At 46.1% G+C, this 17,332-nt stretch overlaps 1 protein-coding gene across 5 annotated transcripts in view; it reads right to left on the bottom strand.

The window, feature by feature from the left end:
* Nucleotides 1-2,216: 2,216 nt before the first annotated feature.
* LITAF (lipopolysaccharide induced TNF factor) overlaps nt 2,217-17,332 on the bottom strand; it is a 40,621-nt gene continuing 25,505 nt past the window's right edge. For all 5 annotated transcript variants that reach the window (XM_035131771.3, XM_088657359.1, XM_088657358.1 and 2 more), the window contains exons 2-4: nt 8,480-8,673; nt 6,743-6,899; nt 2,217-3,796 (exon numbers count right to left, since the gene is read on the bottom strand). In XM_035131771.3, the coding sequence (XP_034987662.1) occupies nt 3,688-3,796; nt 6,743-6,899; nt 8,480-8,669 (456 nt within the window). In that variant the 5' untranslated portion in view covers nt 8,670-8,673 and the 3' untranslated portion in view covers nt 2,217-3,687. The remainder of the gene's footprint in view (nt 3,797-6,742; nt 6,900-8,479; nt 8,674-17,332) is intronic.

Raw genomic sequence — 17,332 nt, 5'->3', positions numbered from 1 at the left:
CTGTCCTCGTTCTTACGAGTTATTTGTAAACCTGCAGGGTTGTGTATACAGAGGTGGAAGGTTTTGTCTCCCCAACATGGGAATACTGGACTTATTGTAACACTTTGGGTGTGTGGTTTAATTTGGGTTTTGCAAGGTGAAATATGTGGGTTTTGTGGACAATTGTAAGCTTTTCTATGGTCTTCTGACAAAGGTAGCGAAGATAATTTGTTTTGAACCGAAGCTCTGAACTTTTTAGTGTCATGTGAGGAACAGTCCCATGAAAGCTGGAACAAACAAACAAAGCAAGCTAGGGAATCCTCTTCTGTGGCAACCCCGCGGTCAAACGTCACATGATTTCAAGAGCATGTGATCAGCATGGAAGATTCTAATCAAAGGGGAAACCCATTCTTAAAAGGGAAACTGTTGGAAGGGGCTCTAACTCAGCAGGTCACATGCTGCTCGTCCAAACCTGTTTGGGCCTGTATGAAACTTAAGGCCAAGGCTGGAGACACAGGGATGCAAATTGCAGCATCCCAAGTGAGAAGGCGCATGAGTCACCGGTTTAATGTGTGGGAAGGAGAATGCTCCTACTTTAACCTCCATTGTTCTAGGTTGAAGGCTCCCAGTACCTTTCTGAGCACAATTCAAATTGTTGGTGCTGACCTTTAAAGCCCTAAACGGCCTTGGCCCTGTAAACCTGAAGGAGCGTCTCCACCCCCATCGTTCAGCCCGGACACTGAAATCCAGCTTCGAGGGCCTTCTTGGTGGTTGCACCCTCCCATCAGATGTCAAGGAAATAAACAACTATCTGACTTTTAGAAGGCATCTGAAGGCAGCCCTGTTTAGGGAAATTTTTAATGTTTAATAAATTATTGTATTTTAATACTTCTGTTGAAAGCCGCCCAGAGTGGCTGGGTAAACCCAACCAGATGGGTGGGGTATAAATAAATTATTATTACTGCATTAAGACATGATAAGGGGGGGGGGGAGGTGGACAGATGGAGAGGAGAGCCTTCCCAATCCTCTGTACGAATGTGGCAAAATAGCTTATTTTCAGCAGCAGCAGAGAGGACCACCTGCCTTGCTGCATCAGACCAAAGCCATCTGTTCCAGCATCACACACACCCATCCTTTCCATGCCAGTTCCTCTAGGACAGGGGTAGAGAAGCTTTTTGGCTCCGGTGATCAGATCTTTATCCTGGTCCCAGCCCAGGTCCAGCTTTGACAGATGGGTGGGGCAACACACCTGTCAGTCACATGACATCACAATAAAACCACATGTCTGACAGGCGGGTTGTCCTGCCTGCCAAAATCCCTTTGCCCCCCCCCAAGTGCCAGGTGCAGGGGAAAAACACATTTCTCCCTATCGACTGCATTTTGCAAGCACCAGCTGCTTGAGGGCAAAGTCCCTCTCATAGTAGACGTCTCCCACCCACCCCCGGCCGCCCCAAAAAACAGGACTGCTTGGCTTTGGCTGTGAGAGAGATCGCTGTAGAGCTGCCTTACTTAAGAGGAGATGGCAGAAAAAGTTTGCCACCTGCAGATCTCAAAAGCACACCGCATCCCCAATTCAGAAAGTGAAATCTAAAGTAGGAAGAGCCTGCTGGATGAGGAAATCAGTCAGGCATCTGTGAAAAGTTTCCACGTCAGGGTGGGTGGGAGACCTCAGGCAGGGCGGGGGGGTCAGGAGTGGCTTTCGAGGCTGGCTGATTGAGGTCTTGGGGCTCTGGAAGGCCACAAACCCTTCCTTCTAGAACTGCAATAATGCCAGAACACAATACCGTGGTACCTCGGGTTAAGAACTTAATTCGTTCTGGAGGTCCGTTCTTAACCTGAAACTGTTCTTAACCTGAGGTACCACTTTAGCTAATGGGGCCTCCTGCTGAAGCCGCGCCACTGGCGCCCGATTTCTGTTCTCATCCTAAAGCAAAGTTCTTAACCCGAGGTACTACTTCTGGGTTAGCAGAGTCTGTAACCTGAAGCGTTTGTAACCCAAGGTACCACTGTAACAGAAAGCTGCTGGATTAGGCCAATGGCCCATCTCCTGCAGCAACCTGTTTTCCCAGCGGCCAAGTGGGAGCCTGCAAGGGGGACTGCAGCGCAATAGCGCTTTCTCCCCTCCTGCAAGTTGCAGCAACTCGTCCACCAAAGCATGCCACCTCTCTGCAACACAATCATCGGGGTTAGGAGCCACAGATAGCTTCATCCTGCACAGAACCAGCATTAACAGCCAATTTACAAGATGCACCGTTTTATTTAGAGGACGAAACCGTTGTTTAATTCAAACTAGATTACGTGTGTATAGACTCTGCAAAAAAACCACACCAAAAAAACAATGTATTTAAAAATCTCCAGCGGTCTGCTTTCCTTTCAGGCTTAGGTGGGGCAAATCTGGTGTAGATAAATGTGCCCAGATCCGCAGCGGCAGAGCTAAGAGTCTTTTGCAAGCTGCATCCTGCTTGTTAAAAAAGAAATAAAAGCATATATTCAATGCTACTACCCACAATTCCTGCAGGCAAGTCTTCAGCTCTCTGCTGCGTTGTACTTTTAGTTCAGAATAGAAGTAGGTTTCAAGTATCTCCATCATTGTTGCAACTGCTTCCAAAGGGCGCTTGCGATGAACTCGTTTGGCAGCTGCTCACCTGGCCTGCAACTTGCCCGTGGGGATGAAAGGAAAGCAGAGGTTTTTTCCTGTCGCGTCACTGGGGCAGGAAATTTGCGATAGCTACCCCAACAGAATCTAGCCTCAACATTCACAGTACTGGTTTATCTAAATAATCTATTTGGACATTATTTTCCTTAGAATTTGCTCTACACTCTATGGATACATCAGAAACTGGTCCTGTTCTAGCCAAACATGTAAAGAGGAGGGAAGGATCTGAGGCACTCAGCCCTCTGAGATCTTTGATTTGTAGCAGAAAGATGATCATTTTGGTCAGAAAGGCAAAATTCTAGGCCTGGAACCCATTTCCTCACATTTACTTCTCGGCAGTAATTTAAAAATTCTTCGGAAATCTCTTGCCAATGTTCTTGGTGAAGGACTTATATAAAGCTCCAAATGAATACAAAAACAGATTTTGGAGACCCAGGTTCAGGTAGCAAACAAGGGACCTACCAGGCGGTCTCTGAAGTTGAAGAGGCAACCTGAGGTTCTGAGGACCCCTGCAAAATAAAATTTAAAAAACCTGGCCACCAACTTGAAATCAGTTGCTGCAGAAGCCCTGAAGTGCCTCATTTTGTTAGAAGCAACCTTTTAAAAACGGGATTTTTAAACAGGGATCTCATCAACATCCCACAGGGAGAGAGAATTTTGGAACCAAGTGTCTCTTCGGGCTGCATAAAAAGGCCTTAGCAATTTGCACACACAAACAGAGAAATATCATTGAGGTTTCCAATTGCAACGCTTCCTCTCAATGTCAAAAAAGGAGGAGAATGGGGGACAGTGCCAAAGCGCAAAGATGCATTAAGACTCTGCACCAGTTCGGCACTTTTCCGTGGACGGTGCAAGGCATGCTTTTTGCAGGAAAGCACATGCACATGTTGGACGTGAGGCTGGAAAGGTGCATCTCACTTCTTGGCCAAAGGTTGGTCTTCTTGCACCCAAATATTCAGAGGCAAAAAAAAGGCACAGCGAAAAAAATCATTTCCATGAACTCCGGAAAAGAAAAAAAGTATATATTTAAAAAAGCACGGGGCTAACGTTGCTCAGAGACGCCTGTAGGTGCCGACGAGAGCATTGCAGCTGGGACAGTAGTGGTCGACGTCTTGAAGCGAATCCACGCAAAAGGGGATGAGGCAGCAGCCGAAGACACACCTGTCAAGAGAAAGCAGGCAGCCTTCAGAACACAGACTCTTGCCCCAGGTAGTAAAGGTAAAGGGACCCCTGACCATTAGGTCCAGTCGTGACCGACTCTGGGGTTGCGCGCTCATCTCGCATTATTGGCTGAGGGAGCCGGCGTATAGCCTCCAGGTCATGTGGCCAGCATGACAAAACCGCTTCTGGCAAACCAGAGCAGCACATGGAAACGCCATTTACCTTCCCGCTGTAGCGGTTCCTATTTATCTACTTGCATTTTGACATGCTTTTGAACTGCTAGGTTGGCAGGAGCTGGGACCAAGCAACGGAAGCTCACCCCGCCACAGGGATTCGAACCGCTGACCTTCTGATTGGCAAGCCCTATGCTCAGTGGTTTAACCACAGCGCCACCTGGGTCCCCCAGGTAGTAGTAGTAGTAGTAGTAGTAGTAGTAGTAATAATAATAATAATAATTATTTATTTATTTATACCCCGCCCTCCCCAGTCAAAACCGGGCTCAGGGCGGCTGACACCAGTAAAATTACAATAAGACGTAAAAGAAAAAAAATACTGGTTAAAATACAGATTAAATTTTAAATTTTAAAATGCAGCCTCATTCTAAAGTAGCCCAAATCAAAGCCATAAGGGAGGAAAATATAGGGCAGGCATCCCCAAACTTCGGCCCTCCAGATGTTTTGGACTACAATTCCCATCTTCCCCGACCACTGGTCCTGTTAGCTAGGGATCATGGGAGTTGTAGGCCAAAACATCTGGAGTGCCGCAGTTTGGGGATGCCTGACATAGGGGTTAGACAGTCCAGCCCAAAGGCCAGGTGGAACAGCTCCGTCTTGCAGGCCCTGCGGAAAGATGTCACATCCCGCAGGGCCCTGGTCTGTGAGAGAGCATTCCACCAAGTCGGGGCCAGTACTTAAAAGGCCCTGGCCCTAGTTGAGACCAATCTAGCCACCTTATGGCTCGGGATCTCCAAAATGGTTTTATTTGTGGTACTCCGTGACTGCTGTTTCTGGCTAAGATCAGTAACACGGCTACAGGTGTTAACAATACTGAGCAAGGGAGATGGACCTTCTGGCTCAGCGCAAGGCAGTTTCCTAATGCAATACAGCCCCATCGCATCTTCCTCCTGTTATGTGCATGGAGCATATATGCAAACTTCCGTGCGCACGAGCATCCCTGGTCTTATGCACCTCTGGTGTCAAAAGGGCCTTATCCCTTGCTCGCCAAGCAAAGCAGAGTGCTTAAGAACCCAATAAGAGGTCTGCTGGATCAGGCCAGTAGCCCATCTAGTCCAGCATCCTGTTCTCGCAGCGGCCAAACAGGTGCCTGCCGCGGTCTCCAGCCACTGTTATTTGGAAGCATTGATGCCTTCAGCTGTGGAGGAAGGGCAGAAGAGCTATCATGGCTGGGAGCCACAGATATGCTTTTCCTCAATGAATTTGTCTAACCCTCTTAAGTGGTTAGTGTGTCCGACTAGGACCTTGGAGTTCAAATCCCCGCTCGGCCATGATTCCTGCATTGCAAGGGGTTGGACAGGATAACTCTCTGGGACCTCCCCCCCCCTTTTAATTCATTCTCTTATTTATATTTTATACCTTTATTTACAAATTTTTAATTTTTGACAAAGTAATAATCATAAATAAATAAGAATAAAAATGTGCACCCCACCATCAAGACCGTTCCATTGTAACTATCCAACCTCCCAAAATTTCAACACCTCTTGCGATGGTTTTGACCCCTTTCCGTTTTAACAGTACAAATTCTACAAATGCCCTCCCTATCTCCTTAAAATCATTCCTCCTGCATTATTGCCCGTCTTACCTTAATGGCACACGTTAATTTGTCGTTAATAACTATATTCCACACCTCTTTATATTATATACCATTATTCCATTTTATATTCTTCTTGCCCCTTCTACTTCCTAGCTATCATAATTCAGGCAGCTGTCAATAAATTTGTGAGCGAGGCCTTCATAGCCTGCAAACCTTCCGCCCCATTATAAATGCAAACTTCTGATAATACTGTAGTGCTACCTCTGGACTTTCGGCCAGTTTTAACCCAGTGATTTCTGTTATCTCCTTAAACACCCTTTGCCACCAAAATTGTACATATTTACACACACACACCCCGGTGACCCAGGTGGTGCTGTGGGTTAAACCACTGAGCCTAGGGCTTGCTGATCAGAAGGTCGGCGGTTCGAATCCCTGCGACGGGGTGAGCTCCCGTTGCTTGGTCCCAGCTCCTGCCAATCTAGCAGTTCGAAAGCACGTCAAAATGCAAGTAGATAAATAGGAACTGCTACAGCAGGAAGGTAAACAGCGTTTCCATGTGCTGCTCTGGTTCGCCAGAAGTGGCTTAGTCATGCTGGCCACATAACCTGGAAGCTGTACGCCGGCTCCCTTGGCCAATAATGCGAGATGAGCGCACAACCCCAGAGTCGGTCACGACTGGACCTAATGGTCAGGGGCCCCTTTACCTTTACAACCCCCCCCCACATGTGAACTTAATTCCCTGTTTCCTGACATCCCCTCAGATAGGACCCCTTCTACCTCGACAACTCCAAAATTATGTGAAGCTCACTGGGTGACCCTGAGCGAGGAACTGCCTCCGGGCCTAACCTACTTTTCAGGGTTGTTATGGACATTACATGAGGAGCAAGAGAACCCACTTACACCACTTCACGCTCCTTGGAAAGGTGGTTGACAAATGCAACAAAATAATAATAATAATAATAATAATAATAATAATAATAATAATAATAATATTGGTCATGGACATTCCCCTGATGTAATGTGGGAGCAGCCAACCTGCGGCTGTTCGAGAAATTGCAAGGCTCCTATCTCCCATCAGCCGCAGCCAGCATGCCCAGTGGTCACAGCTCAGCAGCCCCTGGCTTAATGCATACAAGAGAGCAGCATACAAAGGAAGCTGACAAAGGACCTACTTACCCCACCAGGAAGAGGCCACCACAAGCCAGCCAGGTCAGCGCCCCAGAGTTGTGCGAGAGGCGCGTCAAAATGGTTTTTTGACACGCAGGGCAGATCATCTGGACGGGACGGTCGTGGAAGACCAGTGGTGCCTGGACGTAAACCGTCTGAACAGCAACTGGGGCAGCAGAGGAGGCAAAGAGACAAGGGCGATAGGGTCAGACTCCCTTCCTGCTCAACATCGGACTCCCTCTTCCTCTTCCTCCTCCTCCTCAACCCCCGGGCGAAAGTGCCTTGCAAAACGCCTTCCGGCTCACCAGAAGCTCAGATCCGCCGGGAGAAAAGCCAGCTTGGACAACGGTCAGAGACCATGATGGGAGCTGCAGTCTAACTCTGTCTGGAGGGTTATGGGGCTCAGTCCGAGGGGCATATGCTGATGCTATAAAGGCCTGGGGTCCTGTTTGCACTGTGCGTTTAAAGCGCTACGCTACTGTCAGGACTCAAGGTATCCAATCCCTCCCACGGTGGCAGCCAAGAAGTAGATAAACAAGAAGAGTTCTTGCCGAGTCTTTTACGGCTTGGCTCCCAAACAAATCGGCTCCCAAACGCCGCAAACTCGGAAGTAAGTGTTCCGGTTTTCGAACGTTTTTTGGAAGCCGAACATTTGACGTGGCTCCTACAGCCAATCAGAAGCTGTGCCTTGGTTTTCGAACGGTTTCGGGAGTTGAACAGACTCCCAGATCAGATTAAGTTAGAGAACCAGAGTTCCACTGTATTCAATACTCACACAGAGAGACGTAGAAATGTCATCTCTCTTAGAAAATGGCGTTGCTCCAAGTAAAGTCCCGCTCCCTCCGTCTCTCCTATTCTACATCACCCCTGTGCCAGCTGAACTGTGCTTTCTGCCTCTGAGCTTTCTGTTCTCCTACTCTCAATGCCCGCCGGGTCCTGGGAGGTGGGGTCTGGAATGCTGTCTAAAGACACTGAGTCTTGTCTGTCAGCTGCTTCTCCCCTGGTGCTTATTCCTCCTCCTGCCCCTCTCCCAATATTTCCCAGCTTCTCCCCTCTGCAGCCTCTGAGCTTTGACCTTCTGCAAACCACTGTTGTAAATCTATGCTGTCCTCCTCTTCTCGGGAAGGTTCAGGAGGGGAGGGCCGTCTCCACCATTCCTCCTCAGTCCAGTCCTTGACAGCTACCTCTTTAAACAGCCAAGACTCCCCCCAAGGAATCCTGGGAAGTATAGTTTGTTGAGGCTGCTGGGAGATGTTCAGAGGCCCTTGTTCCCCTCACGGAGCTACAGTTCCCAGAGTGCTTTAAACACCAATCCCCCTCAGGGCTGTCTTAAGCATATCGGGCGCCTGGGCGCCGTGGTACGAAGATCGCTCCGGCCCCCCACCCGTTTCCCACCGCGGCTGGCGGGCGGGCACAGGGCGCAGCGCTGCTGCAGCGGGCGCAGCGCCACCCAGCCTTGCCTTAGAGCCGGCCCTGATCCCCCTTCCCAGGGAACCGTAGCTCCGTGAGGGGAACGAGGGCCTCCGAACAACTCCCAGCAGCCTCACCAAACTACACTTCCCAGGATTCCTTGGGGGGAGCCGTGGCTGTTTAAAGAGGTATCGTAGCGCTGTAGATTCAGAGCGCTGGTGGGCTCCAGTTCTGCTCTGAGGGCACCAGGGGGGCCTCATGTTTATAGCCTTCAATCTCCCAGACGGAAGGAAAGTGGGGTGTAAGTGGACCAAAATGGTACAATTGAAGGTTTACCTGGCGGGTGACCTCCTATGACTCCAGGTTGCATGCCATATGGTGGCGCTTGTTGGCCTTTCATAGTTGGTCCAGGTCTAGGCCCCGGGATGGGATAGGGCTGGGGGTATGGAGCAGAAGAATGGAAGCCGGTTGTCTCGGAGTAAGGAGGAGGCTGGGCCCCCTGAAAGCCAGGAGCGGATGGATTCATTTTTCTGGGAAACAGAAAATGAAAAAGTGTGCATGTTATTATTTCCTCAATACCATCTCACCCTTCGTCCCAAAGGACCCAAAGGTTGCAAATGCATCAAAAACACACCTTTTTTTAAAAAAAAATCTAAATGTAAGCTAGTGCTAAAAGCTTGTATCGTTCATATATAGATATCAATATCAATCAATAAGCTTTATTTGCATAGCTGACAGCCATAGCAACAGAATACACGCAATATACAATTAAAAACAACATAGATAAAAGGATCAGTCATAAGACTATGATTATCGTTTACAGTGGTCCTCAACCTTGGGCCTCCAGATGTTTTTGGCCTACAACTCCCATGATCCCTAGCTAGCAGGACCAGTGGTCAGGGATGATGGGAATTGTAGTCTCAAAACATCTGGAGGCCCAAGGTTGAGGACCACAGGTTTAAAAGATAGCCCTTAGTCTCATTGCACCCTCAATGAATCTGGCAACTTGTGTTGTTCTCAGGTCATTTTGATCTGATAGAACAATGTGGCCTCAGTTGGGCGGCCTGGGATAGTTAGAAGTAGTGGTGTAATGAGATCGAGCTGCAAGTCTTTATAGAGGGGACATGACAGAAGGATGTGAGCCACTGTTTCCGTGTTGCCAATTCCACAGGGGCAGAGTCGTTTTTCCGCTGGAATCTTTTGAAATCTACCCTCGAGTACGGCGGAGGGCAGCACATTCAATCTGGCTAAAGTAAAAGCACGTCTCAATTTAGAGATGGTTAATTTATACAGATAGCGTGACAGGGGTTCTAGCTGGAAGGGGGAAAAGGCGGCAAACCAAGGGCAGGATTTCTTTGTGATGGCCAGATTGTTCTGTTGCTCAAGGTCCTTGAGGCGCTGTCCAATTAGCCTTTTTGCATTTATACGGCCCATCATAAGGAGCTGATGTGGATGGAGTCCGCAGGAAAAGAGTTTTTGGTGCGCTAGTTTGGACCACACACTTTTATGAGGGTCCTGTAGGACTAGGGGCAGTAGGCCGGACGGATTTAAATTCATGCGGAGCCAGTAATTCAGTGTTCTTTGCCAGGATCGGGTTTTTTTTACAGAGGGCAGACTTGCTTCCAGACATAATGCAGCATTTGGGACACGGTGGGACTGCAAAAATCTGTCTTAGGAATTTAGCTTGACCAGTTTCAAGAATTCTGCAGTGATTACCCGTCCAGATTTGGGCCCCGTAGAGAATCTGGGCCAGCGGTTTGGCTTGGAAGACTTTGAGGGCTGCTGGAATGTATTTGCAGCCCTTCGTGTGAAAAAAGCGGGATAACATCTTTACGCTTTGGGCTGCTTTTTCTTTGACCCATTTTTGGTGTACGTCCCAAAGCCCTGATGCCTGAAAGACTATGCCCAGATATTTAAAGGCTTTAACTTGCTCAATTAGGTGATTGTCCACTCTATGTTTCCTTGCGAAGACCAAAACTTTGGTTTTCTGGTAGTTTACCACCAATATGCTCTCTTGCAATATGCTGAGAATTCTCCTATCAGCCTTTTGAGGCCTATTTTTGTTCTGAACAGGAGGACTGCATCGTCAGCATATAGAAGCAGTGAAATTGGTTTGGTGGCCAGCTTGGGGGCATGGAATTCCGGCGCTGTTAAGCTTTTGACCATATCGTTGATATATAAATTGAATAAGGCTGGGGCCAGAATACATCCTTGCTTTACTCCTCTAGAGGCTGATATAGGTCCTATAAGTTGGCCATTTGTGGAGGATCTAACATACAACGCGGTTTCTTTATACAGGCCATTGATCAAGAAAAGTAGTCTTTTATCTATAGTGGTGGTATTCAATTTGACCCAGAGTCTGACTCGAGAAATGGAGTCAAAGGCAGCCTTAAGATCTATAAAGGCTGCGTATAAAACCCCCACGGTTTTTTTAGCGTATTTATCAATGAGGTGGGCTTCATATATAGAGATATTATTAAATAAAATGAAGAGCATAAAGAAATGTTTTTACAGCAGGTTGAAAGCAGCAGAAAGTATTCGTTCATTTATTCATCCGCCCGTTCTCCAACTTGTTCCCTGATGGGATTCAAGGCAGCATGCAGATAAAACCAGAATCACTGCAGAATTGTTGGATATTGATAAAGCTATCACTGATCTCCTTGTTCCAAAACATTACAAAAAATATCAGTTTTTTCCATAAACCTTAGAGTGGTTTATATGTATTCTTTTAGTTCAATCACCATTACTATGGACCACATTTCCTCAATCCATTCAGATACCGGTACAATCGCAGATATGCTTCACCCCAATTTTTAAAGTTTTTTTTTAAAATCCTAGCAAGTTGAACACTATTTCTTGATCATTTCCATAATGACATCTTTTAGATAACTAAGCAGAAATATTTTCAGTTCCAAGGATATATGCTATCCTAAAAACAGGATATCTCAAAAGGTTCTAAAACATTTGAAAAGCCAGTATTTCAGAGTTGCCCGGGAACAGTGTCTGTCAGCCATCCAATTCCTGGAGTAAACAGGAAAGTTTTCAAATTCCTCCTGAAAGTCAATAGCAAGGGGGAGCACCTCACGAAGAGGGAGCCACCACCCAAAAGGCCCTGTTCTGCATCAGCACCAATGAGGTGGGCATAGAATGCAGGTATCTTGCTTAGCAGCCATTTGTCTAACCCTCCACTGATTGTCTTAATTGAAAGAAGGGACTTCAAAATTAAAGGGAGATACAGATGGAGGAAGAAGGTGATCTTAAGAACATAAAGCAGGCATAGGCAAACTCGGCCCTCCAGATGTTTTGAGACTACAATTCCCATCATCCCTGACCACTGGTCCTGTTAGCTAGGGGTGATGGGAGTTGTAGTCGCAAAACATCTGGAGGGCCGAGTTTCCCTATGCCTGCTTTATGTGAACAGCCAGGCTGGACCAGGCCAAAGGCCTACCTGCTGTCACAATGGCCAAAAAGATGCCCCAATGGGAATCCTGCAAGCGGGATCTTAGCACAACCACAGTCTCCCCAATTGCGAGTCCCAGGAACTGGGTGTTCAGAGGTCTCCGTCCTCCAACAAGGCTCTGATTAATCAAAAGGGAACAAAGGCAGCAGGATTCAGTTTAAGGCCAGCTAAAAATAGGCATGTTCTTAACTGGCTCTTGACATCATTGTTAATGCTGCTTGCCTTTGTTAATTCTGATAAACTAAACAGAGCTGTACTTTGTACAGCGGCTCTGCAGAAAAAGCCATAAACAAAGATGTTGGGTTTTTTTTTATTTTAACCGCATTCAAAAAGCCACAGCCTAGAAACTGTGGGTGCCAACTTAAAGGAAGGAGACGGGCTCACCGGGTGACCAGTCACAGCCTCCCAGCCTAATCTACCTCGCAGGGTTGTTTTGAGGATAAAAGGGGGAAAGGGATGGGGAGAGAATTCACCTTGATCTGCCTGCTGGAAAGGCAATGTGTGAATGTACTACTAATCATAGTGAAAAGGATCCCAAAAGGAATAGAAGAGATTTCTCCTGCTCTGCTCAGAGTGGCTGGGGAAACCCAGCCAGATGGCGGGGTATAAATTATTTATTATTATTATTATTATTATTATTATTATTATTATTATTATTTGTTGTGGTGGTTGTTGTTGTTGTTTAGTCGTTTAGTCATGTCCGACTCTTCAGACACGAATAATAGTAATAGTAATAATAATAATAATAATGACAAGACTCTTAAAAGCGAATGCATTACTGGCCTACTAGACCCAGGAAAGGGACCCTGTGGCTCTCCAGATGTTGCCCCATCATCTCTGGCCACTGGCCATGCTGACTGGGGCCGATGGGAGTTGGAGTCCAACAACATCTGGAGGGACACAACCAGGGCTAGAAAGTCATACGCTAGAAAGTCATACATCAGGGCTAGTACTTCCTGATGTTCTGGGACTACAACTCCCATCATCCCTAGCTAACAGAACCAGTTGTCAGGGATGATGGGAATTGTAGTCCCAAAACATCTGAAGGGCTGGGTTTGGGGGTGCCTGGTCATATGTTTAAGCTAATCGCCAAATGCCACCTTAAACCTAGGTTGTGCTCACCACAACGGAACGTCCAGACACCATGTTTTCCTCCACTGGTGTTGTTGTTGTTGATTTCATTTCTACACCGCTTTATATTTTAAAGGGAAAGAAAATCTCAAAGCGCTTTATAACACATTAAAACATCAAAGGAAATAATCCAGAATAAAACCAATTCAAGCTTCCAGGAAAATGTTTCAGAGCCTTCTCTGAGTGACATTTGGCTTTCCCTATTTACCTACTTAATTTATAGAGCTGCCCCATAGCAGAAGGTCTCTAGGGAGCCCGTGTGGTACAGTGGTTAGAGCAGGCACCCCCAAACTTCGGCCCTCCCAGATGTTTTGGACTACAATTCCCATCTTCCCCGATCACTGGTCCTGTTAGCTAGGAATCATGGGAGTTGTAGGCCAAAACATCTGGAGGGCCGCAGGTTGGGGATGCCTGGTTAAAGTGTCAGACCAGGACCTGGGAGATCGGGGTTCAAATCCCCACTCAGTCCTGAAGCTCACTGGGTGACCTTGGGCCAGTCACAGCCTCTTAACCTACCTCACAGGGTTGTTGTAGGAGGGGAAGGTTGGGATCGAAATGCAATAAATAGCAGACACTCGCTTTTGAGATGTTGAACATCCAGCTAGCTGTCTATGGAAAATTCAAAGGCTGAGGCACCTCCTAGCTGCTTCAACATCCAGTGGTTAACCCAGACAAAAATATGACTTTCCGCTTCCAGCTAGTAGCCAACCACAACCTTTGCGTGCCCCGCATCCTGCATCAACGCCAATCTTTCTCCAGAAAGACCAAGTGGCTGCGTAAGCAAACTTGCGGCAACGAATTTCCCCATCCAGTTGTGCAAAGCACAGAGCTGTCATTTGGATCAGCGGGTTGTTTTATTGCTCATTGGTTCACTGATATTTTGTCTGCAAGTATATCTTACCATCACTAGCCAACAGCTGCATGTGCAATGCCAACCAAAAACCCACGTAGAAAAAAACCACAACCGCTGCAAGATGGAGTGGGCTGGAGCCACCAGCCTTCAAGAGATCAGATCACACATGCAGGCCAAAAGACTCCACGGTGCCATAAGCAGAGTGAAAATGTGTTGCAGGAAGAACTGCGAGGGAGCGAATAAGGATCTCCTTACGGAAAAACCCTGTGTCAACAGCACTAGAGTGACGTCCCTGGGGCACAAAGCTGGCCAATGCGTATGGAGGTCCTATGCTAACCAGCAGTATTAGTAAACCAAAATGGGTCTCTTCCCACCAACCAAAGGACCCCACAGTCAAATCAAGCAGCAGGTGCATTTTTAACAATTGAATCTTTTAAATACAAAAATGTAAAGGGTGCCGTTCCCTTCAGAACCATCAGTCTGAACCAAAATGAACACTGAATGTTTCCTTATCTGGGAAGCAGGCTCAGTCGTTTCTGGGAAGTGGAACAAAAAGAACCAGTTGGGGCAAGTGTGTCTCACTGTTTGGCCTGGCAAGCCGCCTGCAGTGGATTAAGTCCTCGCCCGTTCTGGCTTCCAAATGTGAAAAGTGGGTTTGCAGAGCACAGCCATGTGGAGCGAGGAATAAATAATGCAGACTGCACCCAGATGCTTTCAGCAATGCTAAGTACACAGTTTGATAAGAGGATGCAGGCTTCCTGTCCAAGCTGGTGTGTTTGCTCAGGGAACAGCTCTATTATCTTTACAAAGATACTTCTCCGCCTACCTGGCCTGCAGTGAAGCATTAACTTCCGTGTTGTAGAGATTGCATATATATAATTTATACATGGAGAAATGGAGGCAGTGAGAGATTTTACTTTCTTGGGCTCCTTGATCACTGCAGATGGTGACAGCAGTCACGAAATTAAAAGGCGCCTGCCTCTTGGGAGAAAAGCAATGACAAACCTAGACAGCATCTTAAAAAGCAGAGAAATCACCTTGCCAACAAAGGTCTGTATAGTTAAAGCTATGGTTTTCCCAGTAGTGATGTATGGAAGTGAGAGCTGGACCATAAAGAAGGCTGATGGCCGAAGAATTGAGACTTTTGAATTATGGTGCTGGAGGAGACTCTTGAGAGTCCCATGGACTGCAAGAAGATCAAACCTATCCATTCTGAAGGAAATCAGCCCTGAGTGCTCACTGGAAGGACAGATCCTGAAGCTGAGGCTCCAATACTTTGGCCATCTCATGAGAAGAGAAGACTCCCTGGAAAAGACCCTTATGTTGAGAAAGATTGAGGGCACAAGGAGAAGGGGACAACAGAGGATGAGATGGAACTGCGGGAGGCAGTGGAAGACAGGAGTGCCTGGCGTGCTCTGGTCCATAAGGTCACAAAGAGTCGGACACGACTAAACGACTAAACAACAACAATAATTTATACATGCAGGCTGAAAAGGCCTTTTTTTCTTTTTACAGTACGCATTTACCATCTCTCTAAGAAATTCCCAGTGTAATCAAAGTGCTTGATGGCACAAATGCAGTCACCATTTTATTAAAAAGCATATGTCAGAGATACCAGCCTCACTTCTCTAGGTTTTTTAAAATATATTTTCTTCCTCCAAACCTTTATCAGGCATTACAGATGTAGGCCCTCTTAAAACATCCATATGCAACATTTTAAAATATATATACAAAGAAGCAGCCATATAAGACATATACGGTAGTAACAGAAATTGTCATGGGCGTGTCTTCCCGGCTAAACGGTGCCATTTGCCACTGTAGGAGATACTATTGACAGAAACTCAGCCCCCCCTTGCAGTTACCTATGGGTTAATAGCCAGTGTGGGTTAAGAGCCAGTGTGGTGTAGTGGTTAAGAGCAGCTGACTCGTAATCTGGTGAACTGGGTTCGCTTCCCTGCTCCTCCACATGCAGCTGCTGGGTGACCTTGGGCTAGTCACACTTCTTTGAAGTCCCTCAACCCCACTCACATCACAGAGTGTTTGTTGTGGGGGACGAAGGGAAAGGAGAATGTTAGCCGCTTTGAGACTCCTTAAGGGTAGTGATAAAGCGAGATATCAAATCCAAACTCTTCTTCTTCTTCTTCTTCTTCTTCTTCTTCTTCTTCTTCTTCTTCTTCTTCTTCTTCTTCTTCTTCTTCTTCTTAATATCAGACAGGTAGAATTTGATATTTTCATTGTGCCATGATGCTAAACTACCCCAAAAGGGGGATAACACGTGTTTACGTATCTGGTTGTACAGTGGACAGTAGAAAAGAGTGTGCTCTACAGTGTCCTGCACATTCAAATAACTTCCATTTCTAGGGATGTTTAAATATCTGCCCCTTAACAAAAGCTGAGGGGAAAACATTCAGTCGGGCTAACATAAATGCCCTGTGTTGGACTAGAATTACCGTACTTTTCTCTATATAAGACTAGGTTTTTTTATTTAAAAATTACGTTCAAAATTGTGGGTCATCTTATACACGGATACAATCACCCCCCAATTTCTCAATTTGGAGTCCCCCCAAAATAGAGGACGTCTTATACATGGGGGCGTCTTATACACAGAAAAATACGGTATTAACTTTGAGATATATGTTGTCCTGTTATCGGTTGTATTAAAACCATAGAACTTAGAGGAGCAGGTTTTATTTACAGCTGACTCAATGTTTTGTTTTTCAATATCCCTTAATCTAATTTGGATATTGCAGAAAATGTATTGCTCACTAGAATTACACAATAACTCCAAGTCAATACCAATAAATTGAATTTTGCTCTGTATGAGTTGGAGCCATCTGGATTTATAGGAGTCCTTAAGTCAGTCAGAAAGCAGACTCGAAGGTTGGGAACGGAAATGGCAACGCGGTCAGTATTTTATAGTGCTAGTCCACACCCAGTACACACTGTCTCATGCTTGATTGAATTTGTGAGCCCCAGGACAGGTCTCAATAAACTTGAGTGTATCTTATCTAAATCCCTATTATATGCCCCCATCCATATTGGGATCCCAGAAAGTAGCTGGGACGACACGTTAGCTTGAAAAATCTGAATGGCAGCTGGTATAAATCATTACATTTCTGAAAATAAAAGTGGGCTACTGCTTTGCCTGTTTTATAGCACTTGTGTGATGCGTTGACCCACCGGAGTTGCTCTGGAATAAAATTCCGAGATATATATATATATATATATATATATATATATATATATATGCATCTTTACTTGCTGGATTTCTTGTCCTCTTATTTTCAATTTCTCTAGTTTCCGGAATTTAGAGAAGACCAAATTTATTTATTTTTGTCTTCTCATAACCAAGGAGAGTAAAAGACGGTTCAAACCTATCCTCGTCAGTGATAATAAGGTCACATCATTTGCATACAGTAAAAGTGGGACTGGGTTTTGGTTGATTTTGGGGGCAGCTGATTCTATTTTTTGGGGTGTGCTCTGGAAGACCTGATGGAAAAAAATTAAAGAGAAAAGGGGCAAGAATACACCCTTGTTTTACACCTTTCGTGCTAGGGATATCAGAGGAGAGGTGACCTTTGATACTGAGTTTGAATTGGCAGGTGTTAAAAGGAAACTCTCTAGGTACCTGTGATTATTTACTTTTCTCCTGTCACCAATTCACTCAGAATACTTTCAAAACTACCACGGTTAGTAGGCCCTGGAGTGAAATGGACACCAATGTTAGAGAGGCAGGATGCACTTC

Source organism: Zootoca vivipara, chromosome 13 (genome assembly GCF_965207765.1).
Source record: "Zootoca vivipara chromosome 13, rZooViv2.hap1.1, whole genome shotgun sequence".
In the NCBI taxonomy this organism is placed as follows: Eukaryota; Metazoa; Chordata; class Lepidosauria; order Squamata; family Lacertidae; genus Zootoca; species Zootoca vivipara.
The sequence above is the reverse complement of the archived record's forward strand: the minus strand, read 5'-3'. Positions and strand labels throughout refer to the sequence as shown.